General features: G+C 43.1%; 1 protein-coding gene across 1 annotated transcript in view; it reads left to right on the top strand.

Moving 5' to 3' along the window:
- Positions 1 to 5,789: 5,789 nt before the first annotated feature.
- Positions 5,790 to 17,243, top strand: part of LOC121285956 (CD9 antigen-like) — a 43,615-nt gene continuing 32,161 nt past the window's right edge. The window contains exon 1 of the mRNA XM_041202938.1: positions 5,790 to 6,243. Within this exon, the coding sequence (XP_041058872.1) occupies positions 6,181 to 6,243 (63 nt within the window). The 5' untranslated portion in view covers positions 5,790 to 6,180. The remainder of the gene's footprint in view (positions 6,244 to 17,243) is intronic.

Below are 17,243 nucleotides of genomic sequence, written 5' to 3'. Positions count from 1 at the left end.
TACTGAACACGTTTTATTCATATTCAACTATCTAAATACCTGCATTTTGGACAAAATGACTGTGCTGTAAATATTTTGCAACACAATGTAAAACTGTATTTTTTTTATTCATTCATGGGATGTGGGCATCACCGCCTAGACCAGCATTTATTGCCCATCCCTAATTGCCCCTAAGAAGGTGGTGGTGAACTACCTTTTTGAACTGCTGCAGCCCCTGTGGTGTGGTGTAGCTACACCCACAGTGCTGTTTGGGAGGGAGTTCCAGGATTTTTACCCAGTGACAGCGAAGGAACAGTAATATATTTCCAAGTTAGGATAATAGTGGTTTGTAGGGGAACTTCCAGGTGGTGGTGTTGCCATGTGTCCGCTGCCCTTGTCCTTCTAGGCGGTAGTGGTCGTGGGTTTGGAAGGTGCTGTCTAAGGAGCCTTGCTGAATTCCTGCAGTGCATCTTGTAGATGGTACACACTGCTGCTACTGTGCATCAGTGGTGGAGGGAGCAGATGTTTGTGGATGGGATGCTAATCAAGCAGCTGCTTTGTCCTGGATGGTGTCAAGATTCTTGAGTGTTGTTGGAGCTGCACTCATCCAGGCAAGTGGAGAGTATTCCAACCCACTGCTGACATGTGTCTTGTAGATGGTAGACAGGGTTTGGGGAGTCAGGAGGTGAATTACTCGCTGCAGGTCTCTGACCTGAACTTGTAGCCACAGTATTTATATAGCTAGTCCAGTTCAGTTTCTGGTCAATGGTAACCCCGAGGATGTTGATAGTGGGGTATTCAGCAATGGGAATGCCATTGTATGTCAAGGAGTGTTGATTAGATTCTATCTTATTGAAGATGGTCATTGCCTGGCACTTGTGTGGCACGAATGTTACCTGTCACTTGTCAGCCCAAGCTTGGATATCATCCAGGTTTTGCTGCATTTGGAAATGGGCTGCTTCAGTATCTGAGGAGTCATGAATGAGGCTGAACATTGTACAATCATCAGCAAACATACCCACTTCTGCTCTTATGATGGAAAGAAGGTCATTGATGAAGCAGCTGAAGATAGTTGGGTCTAGGACACTATCCTGAGGAACTCCTACAATGATATCCTGGAGCTGAGATGATTGACCTTCAACAACCACAACTATCTTCCTTTGTGCTAGGTATGTCTCCAACCAGCAGAGAGTTTTCTCCCTGCTTCCCATTGACTCAAGTTTTTCTAGGGTTTCTTGAAGCCTTACTTGGTCAAATACTGCCTTGATGTCAAGGGCAGTTACTCTCACCTCACCTGTGGAGTACAGCTGTTTTATCCATGTTTGAGCCAAGGCTGTAATGAGGTCAGGAGCTGAGTGATCCTGGCCAAACCCAAACTGAGCATCAGGTGTATACTGCAGCCTTTATTTCATACAAATAACTGACTACCATTGACTTATTGCAAAGGATCCACTGACAAACCAGATTTCTAATGTGTTCAGTGGTTTGACTCTGAACAGAGTTAAATGCTTAAGTTTTCCTCTCTAGCAATGTGGCATTCTGAATGCCCGCTGTACTGAACCACCACTAACCATAGACACCACGGTAATTCTCCAGAGTCAAGTTAACTTCAAGCATCTGGGTAGGCTCTCAGTATTTATTCCCATATTTGAACGAGAACTAAGCAATGGGTGGGGTGGAACACGGTGTGCTACCGCATGATATAAATGCAGGCATGATATAAATGTCTGCAGTAACTTAAAAGGAAAGGCACCACCAAAGATCATTTAACATACATACATTGGTCACAACATTGGATCAGGATCTGCAGCAGGTTTACAGTAGCACCTTCCATGGCCTCCATGAGGATGTTTATTTGTAAACCCAAGATGGACTACAGTGTGGAGCATTCCCAGATCTATGAAGGCTTTTGAGGTGCTTTCAAATTCCAGTGTCATGGTCTATGACTCTGCTGATAGAATGGCCAACATCTAAGGAGTGTGCAGCTGGAAGCCTAGTGTCACCAGTTTGTAGACGGCAAAGGTTTTGCGGTGCCAATAGGAAAGTGCTGAGACCACAATCAAACTAGTCATGATCTTATTGGATGGTGGAGCAGGCTCAAAAGAGCCAAATGGCCTGCCCTTGTCTAAGTCCTATGTTCGAATGAGAACGTATGCTGGACTCCATCCTCACACATTTGCTGCACATAACCTCTATAAGTGCCTGATGCTCTGTTAGCATATTGTCTTCTAATAAATAAGAGACACATGTAATACATCATCTTCAGAACCTCTGTTGCAAAGAACATCACATCTAAGTAAGTATTTCTGAAGTGTAGTCATGGTTGCAATGTTAAAAACATGTCAGCCAATTTGCATGCAAAAAGATTCCACAAAGAGCAATGAAATAATGACCAGTGTTAGCAATATTGGCCAGGACTCCAGGGCGAACTCCCCGCTGTCCTTTGAAGTAGTGCCATGGGATCTTTTACATCTGCCTGGAGGGCAGACAGGATCTCACTTTCAAAGCTCATCTGATGCATGGCACTTTCAATAGTGCAGTACTCCCTCAGTAGTTTGGTGGAGTGTCAGCATAAACTTTGTGCACAAATCTCTGCATTGGAGCTTGAACCCATAACCGACTCAGAGATGAGAGTGCCATAGCCAAATTTTAAAGCAAGACCCATGAGATCATCATGTTTACTTTGAAATCAGGGACTGATGTGTCTCATACTCATCTTCAACTACACTGGACTTTGCCTCTGCATCCTCTGGTTTCCTTGGGTTCTGTGCCTCATAGGATGTCAATTCCTTATCTCCAGAATCTGTACCGCTTCATGTTTGTTCCTGTTAGCTGCTACATGATACAGTTAAAGATGGGGTATGTCAACAGGGCTGGAGGTAGAGGGGACTTGCATACCAATTGAAGTCTTGAGGAAAAACAGGAAGCATTGCTAAATTAGTGTGCTCGAGCAACAGTCCATTGTAATCAGCTACTTTCTGAATTTCTTATGAGGAAATCAGTAGCTAGTGAAGAGATTGAAGAATACACAGAAACATGAAATAAGGAAAGAATTAAGTTCTCAAAGACTCAATGAAGACAGTTGACTCTCACATCTCCACTCCTGACAGCCAGGGCAGAGTAAAAGCCAACCATCGACATTGGGCGATGACAGATTGTCTGGTATTGCTAAGTATTGTGTGCCATCGCCTCCTGCAGGCAGAATGTTAAGTGTTAATGGGCTGCTGTGGTCTTCAGGTTCTGCAGTCACAATCAGTCAGAATTCATAGAATGGCAGTTAAGGTCCTAGATTGTGAGACTTCAGTATGCATTGTAGAATCTGGGAAGCTTAACATGAGTATTGCCAACAGATTTTACTTCTGGGACAAAGAACATGATGAAATTTGACACCCTAAAAGGTGATGCCTTTTTATTCTTCTGGGGAATATCCACGTGCTTCTCTGTAATTCAATTATATGCCCTGTTACTTATTTGAAAATACTATTACTTTACCTCTTTGACCAAGCCTTCAGTCACCTGTTTTAATATCTCCTTCTTTGATTTAGGGTCATTTTATTGTCTGATTATGCTCCTGTGAAGCAGTTTGCGCAATTTTACTACATTAAAGGTGTTATATAAATGCAAGCTGATGTTGTGCCCTGTGTTGTGGGGATCACACTTTTGTCCCCTTTCCAACTCCAAAGAGGCTGTAATCGTTTCTTATTGAAAAGACTCCTATATTTGGTTTTATAGAGGAAGGCAAGTCGGAGGAATGAAGGGAAGAGAACCTGGCCAGACACCACAGGTAGTGCAAGGCACCAACCTTCTGGCACTCACTCCAGATTACATAAATCAAGGTGCTCCTAAATTCAGCTCATCCAGGAGTATCTCATGTAGAGGCTATACTTCTTAAGGAAGGTCATCAGTGAGTTATACCACATGCTGTAACCTATCCTGCAGCTCATCTCCATAGGCAGTGCATGAATATTAGCTGTGAAGGTCAACAGTTTGTACTTAACAATATGCCTCTGGGGAAATCAGTAACATTAGTCAATCAGCTGTGTATTGATGCATCAAACAAATCAGTTTCCTACATTGCCACAGTAACCACACTTCATTGGCTGTAAAACCTGTGGTCATGGAAGATATTATATAAATGCAAACCTTTCTTTCACTGTGATTGGGCTGGGTTTTTCCAGTGGGCTTCAGGACTCTGCCAAGAGGATTAAACGGGGGTCAGAAACTTGCACTGTGGGAAAACATTGAATGTGATTTTCCCCAAATTGGGCAACTAATGGCAGTGGGCTGGATCACCATCCAATCAAGGGCGGTAGGCAGGCTCTTGAAGCTGGAGGGCTAATATGAGGTCACTTACAGGTAACTGAGAGAAGATGCCACCTCTCCAACTTTTTGTTATTTAAAATAGAAAACAGCAGCCTAGGCCACCATTGTGTGTGCCTGGGGAACTTCTCCACAGTGCAGCTAGAGTCGGGAATGCAGGGAAGGCCTGCCTGGCTGCAGCGTTGATATCCCCTCCTGCCCCCACCCGCTAGCTGGTGTGTGGATCCTATTGGTGTCAACAGCATGGAGCTTAATCCTTGTTCCAGCTAAGGAAGGCTCAAGGCCTGCTCCTCACCATACCAGTTGTAAATTATCATGACACTTTGCTGTTAATCACCAAAAATAAAATCAGAGAGAGAGCTGAAGAAGGAAACATGGGAAATATTTTATCAGAATTTCTTATTTTCATGTTCACACAATAGGTAACAGACCAACCCTTGGTCTTCTACCTAACATGTACGCAAAGCAAACTGGACTGGAAGTTGACAGGGACATCTCAGGCCTTAGACCACAAATAAAGACATTGTGAGCAGCAAAAAAAATGAGGATTTCACAAGTTTTTTTTAGACTTTTCCACCTTTAACTCTTGCTTCCCAGTAACACTGGAGGCCATTTTCATACAGGCATGGTCAATGTCCAGTGTAAATAGTGAAGACCGAAAATGCCAATGGCCCAGAATTTGCAGTAAAAACAATGGCACGACTATCAGTGCTCACTTTAACAAAAGTGCAGATGCGACAGCAACTTCTGGCGATGGCACAAGTGCAATTAAGTGTGGAAATCAGGAAGCTGCTGTCTGAGTTGGCCTGATCCTTCAGAAGCTCTGTGATTAATGCTATCTCACCAAGAGACTCAGCATTGAAACACTTGCGATAATGTGAAGTTGCTTGGCTTGAATTATGCCTAGAGTACTAGTTGGAAAGGGGAGCTAATTTCTACACTAAAAGAAAAATAGAATACTGCAGATGCTGGAAATCTGAAATAAAAACAGAAAATGCTGGAAGGACTCCGCAAGGCTGGCCGCTTCAGTGGGGAGAGAGAGTTAAAAACAAAAAACTGCGGATGCTGGAAATCCAAAACAAAAACAGAACTGTTGAAGGGTCATGAGGACTCGAAACGTCAACTCTTTTCTTCTCCGCCGCTGCTGCCAGACCTGCTGAGTTTTTCCAGGTAATTCAGAGAGAGAGTTAACGTTTCGAGTCCATATAACTCAGCTTCACATTTTTCTGTTTTTATTTCTAATTTCTACACTGCTGGTTTCTTTTAAATAATACATTTGGGAAGAACGATCAAAGTGGGACAAAGCAGAGGATGTATTTTCCATGACTAAGTGTTATCCTTGACAACTGAGTGTATTTCACAAGAAGTGGTACAAGTATATGTGTGCCCAGCCCTTCTTCGCAATTCTTTCCAGTTGCCCCATACCCAGCCCGAGACGTATGATGCACTTCAGATCTAAGAACGGAACCAAAACATCTCCATGGAAACTAATCTCTGAGCTGCTGCGACAGACGTCAGGCGCCGCGCCCTGATTCTTATCTGAGCAGTAGGTGGTGGGGTAGCATAGACACAGGCTGCAGTGAGAGGCGTGCTACTACTGTGCAGTACCTGGTGTGCGGCTATCCAGCAGGAGTCCGGCTCCTCACCCCACCCTGCACACAAGACTGTGAGAAAGTGGAGCTCCTGTCCCTTCATTTCTACACCTGAGAAGAATCCGGCCAAGGGCGAGGTCGCATTCTGCGCTTGCGCGCACTCCTCTGTCTGCTGACTCCTCCAGAGTGGAGCGCAAAAAAAACACTTAGAGATTATCCCCAGTTGAAGAGGCAAAGTAAAAGTAAACCTCCCTCACGTCTGCAAATTCACCCATTCCTCAGCATCAAGATGGTGCACGGCGGCATGAAGTGTGTTAAATACCTACTGTTTGGCTTTAATTTCTTGTTCTGGGTAAGTTTGTTTTTTTTCTCTCTCTCGTTGAAAATATTCAACCCCGACTGCTCAAAACAAAATAGTTCTGTCTGCCTTGGATTTAGTTTCAGTAATCCAAATGTAACCGTATACAAAAGGCTGTCGGCTTGCGTGACCAACCACTGCTTCCCCTCACCACTGCTCCCACCCCGCCCCCGTCGAATTTAAAGCTTCTGAGGCTTAAAATTTGGAAAGTTTTATTTTAAAACCAATCTGATTTTTTTAAAAAATAGTTTTAGACCTGCCGTACGATGTGGAATTTTAACTTTGAGTTCTGGCTATTTTACTGTTCAAACTTTACCAAGTTCCTGAAGCAGTTTTACTTGGTGACTCTGTAAAATGGAAAATAGGCTGTTTGGCATATATTGGTATCTACTTGGTGGAGGAGTGTTGTAGACAAACATGGCTGTTGCAATAATAAGAAGCATGTTTTCTCCAGTTACAGCAGAGGTGTGGAAATACCTGTTAATAGATGGAGGGTCTTGATTGGCTGAAAAAGAGGCAAGTTCAGCAAAGTTCTCATTGGGCTTAGAAACCTCTGACTTCATTAAGTAAACAATTATTAAAATGAATTATATTGTTATAATTGCCAACTTTTTCTGTTCATATTTCAAGTTAGATTGGTGTGGTTGATTCTGGTACTGAAGTGTACAGTCTATCGTGTTTAGTATGGCATTTTTGTAAAGTAATGACTCCTGTAGTTTGGCTAGTAACTTGCACGTCGTTAAGTGATTGTTATTTTCTAGCCCTTGGAAATGTTCAAAGACATGGTGTAAATTCCACATGTATGCTGACAACATGAAGCTTCACTCTGCCACTGCCTTTGTGTTGGCCAGTTGTGGGTGAGTCACAATTTCCTCTAATGAACATTTGGAAGACTGAAGCTATTGGGTTTGGACTGTGCCACAAATTCCATTCCCTTGTTACCAATTCCTTTCCCCACTTCCTGATGGCTGTCTCAGGCTTCACTGGATTGCTTCCAACTTTGTCATCCCTTTGACTCTTGAGATGAGCTTCTGATCCTATTATTCTCTCCATCTCTCAGAATGCCTCTGTAATATTACCCATCATTGCCCCTGCTTCAGCTCATCTGCTGAACCCTTCATCTATGCTTTTGTTGCTTCTGGGTCGACCCCTCTCCTTCCACCTACCAGAAACTTGAGCTTATCCTCACTGCGCACCCCCCCCCCCCCCCCCCCCCCCCCGGTGATTCTAGACATGGAGAGATTTTCTTATGAGGAGAGGTTGAGTAGGTTGAGCCTTTACTCATTGGAGTTTAGAAGAATGAAAGGTGACCTTATTAAAACATATAAGATTCTTAGGGGGCTTGACAGGGTAGATGCTGAGAGGTTGTTTCCCCTTGTGGGAGAGTCTAGCATCAGAAGGCATAATCTCAGAGTAAGGGGTGGCCCATTTAAGACAGATGAGGAGGAATTTCTTCTCCTGAGGGTAGCGAATCTGTGGAATTCTTTACCACAGAGGGCTGTAGAGGCTACGTCATTAAATATATTCAAGGTTGAGATAGTCATGTTTTTAATCAGTAACGGAATCAAGGGTTATGGAGAAAAGGCAGGAAAGTGGAATTGAGGATTATCAGATCAGCCATGATCTCGTTGGTGGAGCAGACGCAATGGGCCGAATGGCCTACTTTTGCTCCTATGTCTTATGGTTACCCAAGTGCTACCCGCCCCATCATCCATGTGTTTGCTGACCATGCTAGTTTCTTATCCACTGATAGCTTCATTATAAGATTATCAGCCCCATCAGACATTGAATCAGACAAGATTCTGATGGGGCTTGACAGTGTAGAGACAGGTTGTTTTCCCCTTGCCGGGGAATCAAGAACACGAGCTCACAGGTAAGGGGTCGATCATGTGGACTAATAAGAGAAATTTCTTCACGCGGTGGTGGTGGTGGTTGGGTGGGGGGGTGGGGGGGGTGGTGGGTGGTGGTGGTGGGGGGTGGTGTGCATCATTGGAATTTTCTACTTTGGAGGTTTATTGATGCTCCATCATTCAGTACATTTAAGTCTGGGAGATAGGCAGATTCTCGGTGTCTTGGAATCGAGGGATATGGGGAGTAGACGGGAAAGCAGATTTGCGGCAGGTGTGGCAGAGGAGGCTTGACTGGCTGTATAGTCTACTCCTATTTCTCATGCTCTTATATTCACATTTCTCTGACTTCCTACATTCCTCTGACTTCCTCTATTCCTACAACTCTATGATCTCTATTTTTCCAGCTCTGGTCTCTTGTACGTTCCCCATTCTGCTTGCTTCACCATTGGCAACTGTGCCTTCACCAAATAGGCTCTGATATTACTCTCCTCCACTTTGAGGAGCTCCTTATAACTTATTATCAAGCTTTTAGTCCTTCCTATTAATATCACCTTCTCTGGCTCACTGGCAATCTTGTCTGATTGCATTTGTCACAACCGCATAAAGGACGCTTTCTCAAAGTGGTCCATGAGCTAAGAATTTGTAAGTGTATGTCGCTTCCCTTTCAATTTGAGTGGTTCAATTTAAAATAATCCAGCATCAAGCTTTATTCTTAAACAAGATAAAGGTTAGCTTATTACAAATATATTGCTGGAAGTTACTTAAGTAAAATACAGATAAAGATTAAAATGCAATAAAATAAAAGGATTACTTAAAGATGAGATTTCAGATCAGTCTGAGATATTGTTGCAGGCCAATTGCTTGAATTCCTTTTTTAAATTGAAAAGGTTGAAACTTGAGGTTCGGTTTAGCAGCAAGATGGCTTTTGAAGTCGAATAGTCAGATTCTTTGTAGGTGGACTAGATAGATATAGCAGATGCTCGGAAGAATATAGGATCCTTTTCTTACTGGAAACTGCAGGTACCAACACTTGAAGGTTGCCTGGTTTCTTAGCAGACCAGGGATGATTTATTTTTTGGATACCTTACTCCAACTCCAAATGGCAGGGAACCCCCAGCTCTCACACTGGTTCCCTGCCATTTGGAGTTGGAGTAAGGTATCCAAAAAATAAATCATCCCTGGTCTGCTAAGAAACCAGGCAACCTTCAAGTGTTGGTACCTGCAGTTTCCAGTAAGAAAAGGATCCTATATTCTTCCGAGCATCTGCTATATCTATCTAGTCCACCTACAAAGAAACAGACTATTCGACTTCAAAAGCCATCATGCTGCTAAACCGAACCTCAAGTTTCAACCTTTTCAATTTAAAAAAGGAATTCCACCAATTGGCCTGCAACAATATCTCAGACCGATCTGAAACTCAAGTTCGAAGGGTCATGAGGACTCAACGTCAACTCTTTTCTTCTCCGCCGATGCTGCCAGACCTGCTGAGTTTTTCCAGGTAATTCTGTTTTTGCCCCAGCTCTCACGGCTGGTTCAGCTGATTGCAATGTGCTGGTATTTTGTGTCTCTCTGCCACACGGAATGGCTTCTTACAGCCTCCTTTATACAGTTCAAAAACACAAAATGACTGTTATCCCAAGCAGTAGAATTATGCTTCCATCTTACCTATTGGGTTAGTCCAGGTCTGGGGGTGTAGTCCACCCGTGGTCTTACGGCAGAGGTAATTAACCTTTAAATGTCTCAGCCGGTGACGTGAATGGCTCCCATTCTTCCAGGTTTGGTGAGATAGGGAAGTGATATTCACATCTCCAGGGAAGCCATTGTAAATTAGTTTCTGTTTACCATTGTGGAAATGTGCTTTGAATTTCAAATGCCTTCGCATTTCTGGATATATCTACTTGCAATCAACTTGGAGCCTTAAAGAAGCTTGACAAACATTGCAGTCGTAAAAGGTCAGGTGACTTGGTAGCCATTTTTATGGCTGCAAACTGTCCATTTGAAAGAAAGATCAGCTTTTTAAAAAAAATTTATAATCACAACATTTGTGACATACTTGTGAGGTGCCTTAGGACATTTTCCTATGTTAAGGATGCTACATAAATGCAAGTTGTTATTTGTGTGTGTAAGCATTTGTATGTTTGAGAAAGATCTTTTCAAACCAAAGTAAGAGTGAGGGTCAAATATCTGATACTGACTCTCCAAAGCATCTCCATTCTACATCTCCATTTTTTTTGGTTAGGAGATTTACTTTAAATAGGCTGCAGTCTTTGGCACAACACTTGTTTCTTTATAAATGCACGATGCAAATGGTAGTGTTTCATTGGATGATATTCTGTTAAATTAAACCTTTTTATTGGGGTCTCCAATTTGAACAAGTTTGCTATACTTCCATGATAGTGCCAATCTAAGATGTTCAAGGTAGTTAAAAATAACCACCATGGATTTCACTGGAGTTGATATTTTTGCATATTAGTGCAGTTTTTTATCCATTATTTCAAGGTGCTGTTCATGAAATACACCCTGGAGTCCCAGGTAAATATATTAAACATTTCTTTCTAGATGATCCCAATTCTAGGGTACTAGTATACAGTAAAGATTTCCTTTCCAAATTGTAGTTATTTTTATGCTGGATAGAACTCATTGTTTTTCTGAGGTCAAAACTTCATAACTAAGTGTAACAATGTTAATTAGCTTTGACCACTTTTGCATATTCTCAACCTTAAAATAGCTGACCATGAGATGTGTTTTTTTTTTGCACATATATTTGTGTTGCAGAAGCTTTTTTATATTCATTCACGGGGTGTGGGCTTCACTGGCTGGGCCAACATTTATTGCCCATCCCTACTTGCCCTTGAGAAGGTGGTGGTAAGCTGCTTTCTTGAACCGCTTCAGTCCATGTGCTGTAAGTACAGCCACGGTGCTGTTAGGAAGGGAATCCCAGAATTTTGACCCAGTGAAGGAACTGCAATATGTTTCCAAGTAAAGATGGTGAGTGACTTGGAGGGTGGTGGTGTCCCATCTGTCTGCTGCCCTTGTCCTTCTAGGTGGTAGTAGTCGTGGATTTGGAAGGTGCTGTCTAAGGAGCCTTGGTGAATTCCTGCAGTGCATCATGTAGATGGTACACACTGCTACTATTGTGCATTAGTGGTAGAGGGAGTGAATGTTTGTGGATATGGCACCAGTCAAGCCAACTGCCTTGTTCTGGACAGCTGCAGCTTCAGTGTTGTAGGAGCTGCACTTACCCAGGCAAGTAGGGATTATTCCATCACACTCCTGACTTGTACCTTGTAGATGGTGGACAGGCTTTGGGCATTCAGGAGGCGAGTTACTCGTTGCATGATTCCTAACCTCTGACCTGCTCTTAGAACCACAATATTTATATAGCTAGTTCAGTTCAGTTTCTGGTCAATTGTAACCCTCAGGAATTTGATAGTGGGGCATTCAGTGATGGAAATGCCATTGAACATCATGGGGCGATGGCTGGATTTTCCCTTGTTGGAGATGGTCATTGCCTGACACTTGTGTGGCATGAATGTTACTTGTCACTTGTCAGCCCAAGCCTGGATATTGTCCAAGTCTTGCTGCATTTGGACATGGACTGCTTCAGTATCTGAGCAGCTGCGAATGGCACTGAACATTGTGCAATCATCAGCGAACATCCCCATTTCTGACGTTTATGATGGGAAGGAAGGTCATTGATGAAGCAGCTGAAGATTGTTGGGCCAAGGACACTACCCTGAGAAACTCTGCAGTGATATCCTGGAGATAAGATGACTCCAACAACCACAACCATCTTCCTTTGTGCTTGGTGTGACTCCAACCAGCGGGGGATTTCCCCCAATTCCCATTGACTCCAGTTTTGCTAGAGCTCCTTGATGCCACACTCGGTCAAATGCTGCCTTGATGTCAAGAGCAGTCACTCTCATCTCACCTTGGGAGATCAGCTCTTTTGTCCATGTTTGAACCAAGGCTGTAATGAGATCAGGAGCTGAGTGACCCTGGCGGAACCCAAACTAGGCATCAGTGAGCAGGTTATTGCTAAGCAAGTCCTGCTGGATAGCACTGTTGATGACCCCTTCCATTACTTTTCTGATGATGGAGAGAAGACTGAGTTGGATTTGTCCTGCTTTTTGTGTGCAGGACATACCTGGGCAATTTTCCATATAGCCGGGTAGATGCCAGTGTTGTCGCTGTACTGGAACAACTTGGCTAGGGGCGTGGCATGTTCTGGAGCACAAGTCTTCAGTACTATTGCCGGAATGTTGTCAGGGCTCATAGCCTTTGCAGTATCCAGTGCCAGCAGCTGTTTCTTGATACCACGTGCAGTGGATCGAATTGGCTGAAGCCTGGCATCTGTGATGTTGGGGACTTCTCGAGGAGGCCGAAATGGATCATCCACTCTGCACTTCTGGCTGAAGATAGTTGCGAATGCTTCAGCCTTATCTTTTGCACTGATGTGCTTGACTCCCCCATCATTGAGGATGGGGATATTTTTGGAGCCGCCACCTCCAGTGAGTTGTTTAATTGTCCACCACCATTCATGACTGGATGTGGCAGGACTGCAGAGCTTAGATCTGATCCATTGGTTGTGGGATCGCTTAGCTCTGTCTATCACTTGCTGTTTATGCTGTTTGGCACGCAAGTCATCCTGTTTATAGCTTCACCAGGTTGACACCTCATTTTTAGGTACGCCTGGTGCTGCTCCTGGCATGCCCTCCTGCACTCATCATTGTACCCAGGTTGATCCCCTGCTGGTAATGGTAGAGTGGGGGATATGGTGGGCCATCAGGTTACAGATTGTGTTCGAGTACAATTCTGCTGCTGATGGCCCGCAGTGCCTCATGTCTTGAGTTGCTAAATCTGTTTGAAATCTATCCTGTTTAGCACAGTGGTAGTGCCACACAACACGTTTGAGGGTATCCTCAATGTGAAGGTGGAGACTTTGTCTCCACAATGACTGACTGACTGTGCGGTGGCCACGCCTACCAAAACTGTCAAGGACAGATGCATCAGCAGGTTGGTGAGGAGTATGTTTTCCCTCCGGTTGGTTCCCTCACCACCTGCTGCAGACCCAGTCTAACAGCTATGTCGCTTAGGACTTGACCGGCTCAACAGTAGTGGTGCTACCAAGCCACACTCAGTGATGGACATTGAAGTTCCCCCACCCAGAGTACATTCTGCGCCCTTGCCACCCTCAGTGCTTCCTCCAAGTTATGTTCAACATGGAGGAGCACTGATTCATCAGCTGAGGGCGGACAGTACATGGTAACCAGCAGGAGGTTTCCTTGGCCATGTTTGACCTGATACCATGAGACTTCATGGGGTCCGGAGTCAATGTTGAGGACATAGGGCAACCCCCTCCCACATGTATACCACTGTGCCGCCATCCCTGCTGGGCCTGTCCTGCCGGTGGGACAGGACGTACCCCAGGGATGGTAATGGTAGAGTCTGGGACATTTCCGTGAGGATGACTATTTTGCTTGACTAGCCTGAGACACAGCTCTCCCAATTTTTGGCACAAGCCCCCCAGATGTTAGTAAGGGCCAACAGGGTTGCTGTTGCCATTGCCGTTTCCGGTGCCTAGGTCAATACCATTCAGTTTCATTCCTTTTTTTGTCTGTGGCAGTTTGTTACAACTGAGTGCCTTGCTATGCCATTTCAGAGGGCATTTTAAGAGTCACATGTAGGCCAGACCAGAAAATGAGTTAAAGTTTCAAGTCTATATGACTCTTCAGAGCTCTAAAGAAGAGTTATACCGTCTGAATGTTAACTTTGTTCTCTCTCCACAGATACTATCAGACCTGCTGAGTTTTTCCAGCATTTTCTGTTTTTATTTCAGTTTTCCAGCAATTGCAGTATTTTGCTTTTAGCAGGTTCTTTTGCGAATGTTCCTCTTTTTTTCAGCATTGTGCACACATTATTAGCTCCGGGGGAATATGAAACTGAAACCTCTCACCTTTTGAGGGAAGCTGATTGCATGTAAGCACAAACAAACAGACAATTCTTTCCATAAATCAAATGGAGACAATTTAGAAGTATATATTTTTAAGGAGCAAATTGTGCTTGAAATGAATCTTTTGAATTTAAAATAGGTTGCTTTTTCTCTTGTATTCTATCAGTATTGGGTGACTTGGTGGTTAGAACCAAAGCTGGCTGGCATGATGCATTGGAGGATATATATGCATCCTGACCAAAATTGTCAAGATCTAATGTGAAATCCATTTGATGAGGTGGCAGGAGATAAGTCAAAGAAGACACTTTGTGGCTATTCCTGTCTCACTTACCATCTTTCTTTACTTTAAAAACAAGAACGGTAGTATTAGCTGTTTGCTCTGTGACACGTCAAAAGACATGCAACATCTTGTCTTGAACATGAGTTTTCTGACCAGACAGTAATGAATATACCATTGGATTCATATCCCAAAGGCTGGAAAACGGAATTCAATAGATTCAAATGCTGGCACCAGGAAACTGATAGTCAAAGCTGCCAGATTGTCATAACCCAACTGGTGCATTAATACCTTGTGGGGGAGAGTGAGGAACATGCCACCCCTATCTGTTCAGGCCCAGCAGTACAGTGTTGACTCAGTGTGTGCTGAAATGGCCTAGCATACGACTTAGTTTTTAGAAGGCTTGCTACCTATTCAGGGCAGCCAGGGATGAGCAGCATATACAACTTTGCCAGCGATGCCCACATCCCAAGGATTATTTTTTAATGAAACTTGCTGGGAAAGGGCTATTTTAAGTGTTACATCATTCTTGTATGACTATTTCATTTCTAATTAATCTGAGCGGTACATGTTGATCTGCCAACAGGTTATTTCTTATCTCCTGAGGTAAAAGAAGAACCTGGTGGGCATCTCACTTATTGTCCAGTGAATTATTTACCAGCATTCTGTGTTGCTTTTTAAATCCAAATATGCTGATTGGGGACATAATTCACTCAGTTTGTGCAGAGCAGCGACAGGTTAGCCTCAATGACAAAAGGAGGGGCGAAGGGAAGATTGAACTGTAAATGTACAATGATTTATTTTTTCTCATCTATATTTTGTAGGGATTGAGTGAGGATCCTTTGTTACACTTTCTATCATTAAACACTTACTTTAAACACCTTCAATGTTTCAGTGGCAAGTAAAATTATATTTTGCTGTTACACATGTATCAGACATCAGAAACATTACAACACGGTAAAGCTGGACTTATATTGGTCTAAAATCAGTAGCTATAGATTAGGCTGCAGCCTGGTTATATTCTGAGACAGAGCTCAGAACTGTCCTGATTCCAATCGTAACATTTTTAATGACATTTTTATAAATGACAATTAACTGCTGAATGAGAATAAACTGATTAAATACCTAAATATTATCTTGTGTTAATATTCCATGGCATCAATGAGAATTCATTGGCAACATAAACAATTAACATTGCTCACTGGTAATTAGGATGGAACCAAATTAATATGATTGTATCATTGATCCATCTTGCCAGCAAGGCCATCACACATGACTTTGCCCTGAAAAAGATTATGGTAGGAAACCAATATTGGAGAGATGGTTCTGATGCTGCTGAACACGAAGTTATATTTACACTTCTGTCAGGCTAGGTTTAACACAGAACATTGTGTAATGTAACTGAGGGCTTGGGTGAATTTCTACCTCACCAAACCAATTACAGGGTATTGCAAAGTTTTCCTGATTTTTGTGTGTATACATTTTGCCATACAGATGCTAATCCAAGTGTCATCATGAAGATCCTCAAGACTTCTGAGTTTCTTTATTGCTTTGGCTCAGGTGCTGAAAGTTTTTGTGATCTAGTGAAATATGTGGACGCTGTTATTTCAGCTAACATTGCTTAATAAAGTTGGTAGTTTACAGGTTAATGCAAGGTCTTTCAACTAGAGATCCTAGGCGAATGCAAGGCAGCTGGTACTGTTTACAATGAAACTCAGCAGGTCTGGCAGCATTGGCGGAGAAGAAAAGAGTTGACGTTTCGAGTCCTCATGACCCTTCGACAGAAATTGAGTTCGAGTCCAAGAAAGAGTTGAAATATAAGCTGGTTTAAGGTGTGTGTGTGGGGAGCGGAGAGAGAGAGAGCGAGAGAGAGGTGGAGTGGGGGTGTGGTTGTAGGGACAAACAAGCAGTGATAGAAGCAGATCATCAAAAGATGTCAACAACAATAGTACAAAAGAACACATAGGTGTTAAAGTTGGTGATATTATCTAAACGAATGTGCTAATTAAGAATGGAATCCATTCTTAATTAGCACATTCGTTTAGATAATATCACCAACTTTAACTTTAACACCTATGTGTTCTTTTGTACTATTGTTGTTGACATCTTTTGATGATCTGCTTCTATCACTGCTTGTTTGTCCCTACAACCACACCCCCACTCCACCTCTCTCTCTCTCTCTCTCTCTCTCTCTCTCTCTCTCTGCCCCCCACACACACACCTTAAACCAGCTTATATTTCAACTCTTTCTTGGACTCGAACTCAAGTTCTGTCGAAGGGTCATGAGGACTCGAAACGTCAACTCTTTTCTTCTCCGCTGATGCTGCCAGACCTGCTCTTTTCTTCTCCGCCGATGCTGCCAGACCTGCTGAGTTTTTCCAGGTAATTCTGTTTTTGTTTTTGTTTTGGATTTCCAGCATCCGCAGTTTTTTTGTTTTTATCTCTGTTTATAATGAGTTTATCAGCAACATAAGGGGTTTATTGTTCACACAATGGCATCCTGCATTCAGTTTGCAGCAATTGTGGGCGTGCCTGTGCAAATGGTCTCTTTTACTAGGAATGAGGAGGAGTATCTGGAACCTAACCTAAATGATAGCACTCTTTCTTTCAAACAGCTCTAAACTGGAATTATATGCTTAGGAGCACTGGGCTTCACTTCTTGTTCATTTTCACAGCCAGAACATGCTCATTCAACATTAAATATGAAGGGTTTTTTTTCCAGAAAGTTACCAAGGGGGTCAAGTGGACCCTTTTGAATATATTTTAATCTAGATTTGACCAAGTGTGTAGTGAATGGTAGCGAATCGCTCACCTCTGTGCTCCTCATTCAGTACTGGAGCTATGATGATTATTATGTTGCTGTGAAATAGAAACCAGTTTAGGGTAAGCCAGTGCAAAAGCAAGATACTGCAGA

Source organism: Carcharodon carcharias, chromosome 13 (assembly GCF_017639515.1).
Source record: "Carcharodon carcharias isolate sCarCar2 chromosome 13, sCarCar2.pri, whole genome shotgun sequence".
Taxonomy (NCBI): domain Eukaryota; kingdom Metazoa; phylum Chordata; class Chondrichthyes; order Lamniformes; family Lamnidae; genus Carcharodon; species Carcharodon carcharias.
The sequence above is the reverse complement of the archived record's forward strand: the minus strand, read 5'-3'. Positions and strand labels throughout refer to the sequence as shown.